Genomic DNA, 5,147 nt, shown 5'->3' with positions numbered 1-5,147 from the left:
ACAAATTCTCCAGCTCTTGGCATCTTGCCAAATACTGGTTGTTCCCAAGTGAGTTTCAAAGTTTAGTCCCGGAGAACTGTTACAATCTTGAGAACATATCCGACTTAAAGCTTGTTTCACTTACACCTGTGCCAGTGTAAATGATTCTGAAGGTAAAAATTGGCAAGAGAAAAGTAGATGGTCATGATTCTCATAATAATCTACGGGACCTCAACATGACATTGAATGATCTTTCCAAACTGCAGAAGTATGTCCTAAATATGAATACTTCCAAATTAGAACTCGAATCAATGGAGTATCCAGGGACAAGTTTGGCTAACCAAATTTACTTGGTGGCATCTGAAAATTTTATTGGATTATAAAGAATCCTTATCAACGTACTAAGAAACTTGACCTGTCTGCATATTGTAATTGGAAAAATTGTGAAGATGTCATGGGTAGAAGGACCAATGTTCATGAGCCAGAATCTCATACTGGAACAAAATCATAGGTTTTACTTACTGCTATGTAATTGGACATGATTTATACAAGTTCCGGACAAATGTTTGGGAATGATGCTTGCACCTCTGAGAAGAGTGCTCAAACGTGTCTGGGGGTGTAAAGAATATTGGTCTCTTGGTGCTGCATGCTACTGTGGCGCATGGAGAGATGATGAGGTTTGGGCGTGCACAGTCGGGCAGCAGGTGGCGGAGGGTAGCGGCACAAAGTGGCGGAAGTCGGTGGACAGAGATGGGTGATGGCTACTCAGGTTTACTGTTTACGGTTGGGTGGGTAAGGCAGCAGGTGCGAGTTAGGGTTTCTCAAGCCTTTTTTTTTTTAAAACAAATAAATATATATAATATATTGTGTTAGTACTAGAGTAAATTACAAATATGATATGCATATGATTGATCTATCTAGTGAAAATATGAACTAAGAATGAGACAAATAGACACAAATCTCCTAATCAATTTTCTAACAGTATTTATGGATAAGATTGATTTATCTGCCAAATAAGACAGATGTTCACAAATCCCTACTCAATCTTCTGACAACATTTAATTGTATGTGCATTATTGATGTTAAAAGATATTGATGTATAATATATAATTTATTATGTAACATGCATTGTGCTTTAAAAAGACGCGCGCCACGTCGTGCATCGTGCATCGTTCGTGCATACGGTGTGCGCCTTTAACAACTATGTTAGTGCCACATCTTTTAAGTAGCAACTGGTATATAAGGAAGAAAAGGTTGAGAATGATTCAGCAGAATGGATATTAATGTTTGATATCTCACTAGAAGAGGACTAAGGTTAAGCATATCCTACTTATTCATTATTTATGGAATACCAGACAGGAACTTGTTTTTAAGGTTTGTCAAATAAAAATTGTGCAACCAAGTAGGTTAATGGAACCTTGAAATAAAGATAAGGGAATTGCTAGGATGGAATGGACATACTTACTAAAGGCAGTTGATACAGTTTCATGAGACAGGACGATATGATTATTAATGATAAACGAGTCTTAGTAAGTCTAGCAAATAAGCTTCAATTAGAATAAATCAATAAACGAAGAGACGCACCTATATTATCTTTAGAAATTAAGATGAAGTTGAAATTTATGAACAAGCTACTGCAACATATTAGTTAATAGAGAATTAAATGACAGGTATGTTTCAAACACTTCCATGATTTTATTGACTAATATGCTTGACAAGTTGATGAAGAGTTTTGGTGCACGATATGTTGTCCATTTGAGCTTAGCAAAGATAGGTGAAATGAAAAGGACTGTATTTGGAAAGAATGGAGGCGTAAAAAATTTGTTAGTTGATTGAATAATTAACATTATCAACAACTTAATTGCATTTGCAATGTTAATTCTCGACGATTTATATATCTTCATAAAATTTAGGGTTAACTACATTTAGACCCACTCTGAAAATGTGGAATTACACTTTTCTCCAAAAAAAACTTTCAAATATCACACTCATACTCCCTTCGAGAATTCTCACAACCGAACCCATTCCGTTGGGATTTGGACGAAATTATGATGTTAGCAAAAAAAAAAAAAAGTTACATTTAACTTTCAATTTTACCGCTCATTCAATATTCCCCAATAATATTTTTATACTTAAGTTGGTAACCGTAATATATATAAAGTCAAAAGGGTGTAATTATTATAAAATATTATTACCAAATTATGTCTAGTTGTTAAAATGTTGAAAAAGTAATATATGATAATTTATATTGAATACACTAGTGACAAAATGTTGACATTTTCTATATTTCAATCCTACAACACTACATAAAGTACTTGAATAAGTCATTGGCAAGAAATAGATGGAACAATGGTATTAACCTCACACCATATATAGGAAGTAAAACAAACACAAACAAGTGACTAGTTTTTTCATTCATCAACGGCTTCTTTTCATCCAATGGCTATAACTTGGGAACAATATTTATTATAATTACACCCTTTTGATTTTATATATTACTGTTATCCCTTGCAAGTTTAAAAATATTACTAGGGATGCTGAATGAGTGGTAAAGTTGACTGTTTAGGAAATTTTTTTTTGTTGATGTCAGCATTTTCCGTCCAAACACTAAATGAAAGGGTTCAGTTGTAAATGGAAAATTCTCGAAGGGGTCTAAGCGTAATTTTGAAAGGTTTTGTTTTGGAGAAAGTGTAATTTAGCATTTTTGGAGGGGGGCAAAGTGTCATTAACCCTAAAATTTAGGTTTAACTACATAGATCTCGCTTGGGAGTGCTTCCCCTTTTGAGATTGTAAAAACCTTCCATCTGAAGCTTCCTTGTTAAAAAACACTTATGATTACCTCCCTTCTGGATTAAAAAACACTTATGTTTCTGTAAACAGAACATTAACTAGTCCAAAAAAGAAAGGGTGGCATGTCAATGTTGTAAACTTGGACAATGTTTTAATAATTTTAAAAAGAGGGTGGTTATAGTTAGTAATTACACTATGAGGGGAGGATTTATATAGTGATTTTCTTTCCTTTATAGAAGTCTAGTATGTCTAAGTTTTCTTTTAAATATTGTTTCTTATTTTTATTACTTTTTTTTGGGGGGGATTATGCTTTGGTTTCAACTTTTGTCCTCATTTTCTGTCATCCTGGAGGCAGGGATTCCGGAGGGAAGGATGGTTTAAATGTATTTTGGGTGAGAATGGGGTGTTGCGGTGCAATGGATGCAAAGAAAGCATTGTCTGGATAGGGGGACTATTGTTTCTTGTACATGATTTTTCTGGTCTTCGTTTTTCCACGTGCAAGTTCTGTTAATAAATGAAACTATTCTTCGATTCTTTCATAAGTGGAGCTTATAGTTTCTGTATCAGTTAATGTACTATAACTCAGTTTATACGTTCTCTAATTGTTATGTACATACACTGCAGTTCTTTTGTTTATAAATGGGAATTAAAAGATTGATCGGATTCAAAAGTGGTGTTTTCAGTATACGGGAAAGAAAGCACATTCACTTAGTACTTTCACTTTTATGAGGCTTTTATCCATTTAACGTCCCATCTATAATCTCTCAGGATAGATGCTTTTCTTTTGTTCTCTTTTTCCTGTCGTTCTTAGTGGAATACTGATGATAGGTTTTTCTGATACCTATCAATTTTTCTCTTCTTATGGATAAAGTGATGTGAGAGCTTACTATATGAATACCAGAAGGAGCATATTTACAGTTGGGATTTATGTACTTTGCAAAAATTTTGGGAAACAATAGAGGGAGAATGAGGTCAACAAAAACAGGTGGAATTCTGAATGGCTGAGTTTTCTTTTTCAATGCAAGACAAATGGAGCAAGACTTGTGGTATACTTTATTCTGCTACCATAAGAAAAAAGCGATAAGTGATTTCTATTGTTGCACTAGAGAAGGTGTTTCATATAATTTGTTTTGTATTGAACAAGCTTCTTTTATCATGACGTCTTTATTCATTGCCTTAACATTGGAACTAGCTGTGCTTCTAATGTTATGAATAATGAGTTTTCAGGTCTTTTATCACTTCATTTAAGGTGGTCTTTATAATATATTTTTAAGTTCACTGGCTGTATGGTTTTATTCTCTTTGCTACTAAAATTTGCTGCAACGTAGCAAAGCATCTACTCTGTCCAATGAGAATTAAGGTGGTTTAGTAGCTTTCATGGTTAATGAATGATTTCACATAGCTCTATTTAGTGCTTGTTCTCATAACAATTTCCTTCGAATGAGATTCTGAATGTTAATATTTGATGAAAATTAACATTTGTTATCCACGTCTGATGATTATGTTTGAATAGCTAAATTTATTTGTGATGTTAGGTGATTTGCTGTGGTTTGTGGACAACTGGATAAGCTATTTAAAAAATTAGCTAGGTATTTATGTTTGAAAACTTGGGACTGTTTTTAGGTTCGATTCACTGTTCTGGACGATTGCTTGCCATTAGCTGAGGAGAAGTTCAAGAAGGTTATCAAGGACAACTACTTTACAAATACCAAATTTGATTGCCAACTAAATTCTGAACAGGTAGTATGTCGATCCTTTCCTTCATAGTGACTTTTAGGGATCAATCTATAGTATTCAATCCAAAAAAATGCTGCTGATATCTGCACCTTACATAATATCTTGACCACATTCTATAATTCATCCACAGGTAAGGAAATTGTGTAAGCTGTTTATTGCCTCAAGCAAGGGGCAGCGGTCTAAAAAGTTAGGCAGGAGATGCAAAGCAGAAAAGCACCACCCTGTACTCAGAGAGAGAACTAGAAGGCGAAAAGCTGGTGACGGTAGACGCCTTGCATTGAGGGATGAGCTCCTCCGGTACGATGAAAGCCCTCGTAAGCGCCCGAGGAAGGTAATTAGCCCAGTGCCACCGCTACGTCAACCGCCACCATCTAATGTTCATGCATATGCATATGAGAGGACTTCTGACTTGGATGTTTATAGAAGAGATCCATATTTAGAGAGGCGCAGTCCTTATAGAGATAGACGTGATCCTCTTTTAGATCGTCGTGATCTCTACAGAGATGGGCGAGATCCACCTACAGAACGTCATGATCATTACAGAGATGGGCGTGATCCATATCTGGACCGTCACTATCGGTACAGAGATGGTCGAGATCCATATATAGAGCGTTATGATCCTTATAGAGATGGCCGAGATA

The 5,147-nt window shown here is 35.2% G+C and overlaps 1 protein-coding gene across 1 annotated transcript in view; it reads left to right on the top strand.

Annotated features, from left to right (window-relative positions):
- Positions 1 to 5,147, top strand: part of LOC105170420 — a gene marked incomplete in the record, with an annotated part of 11,305 nt that overhangs the window by 5,279 nt on the left and 879 nt on the right. Inside the window, 2 exon segments of the mRNA XM_011091177.2 lie at positions 4,393 to 4,509; positions 4,637 to 5,147. Of these exon segments, the coding sequence (XP_011089479.1) occupies positions 4,393 to 4,509; positions 4,637 to 5,147 (628 nt within the window).

This window comes from Sesamum indicum, linkage group LG9, assembly GCF_000512975.1.
Source record: "Sesamum indicum cultivar Zhongzhi No. 13 linkage group LG9, S_indicum_v1.0, whole genome shotgun sequence".
In the NCBI taxonomy this organism is placed as follows: domain Eukaryota; kingdom Viridiplantae; phylum Streptophyta; class Magnoliopsida; order Lamiales; family Pedaliaceae; genus Sesamum; species Sesamum indicum.
This window is presented reverse-complemented; position numbering and strand designations above follow the sequence as displayed.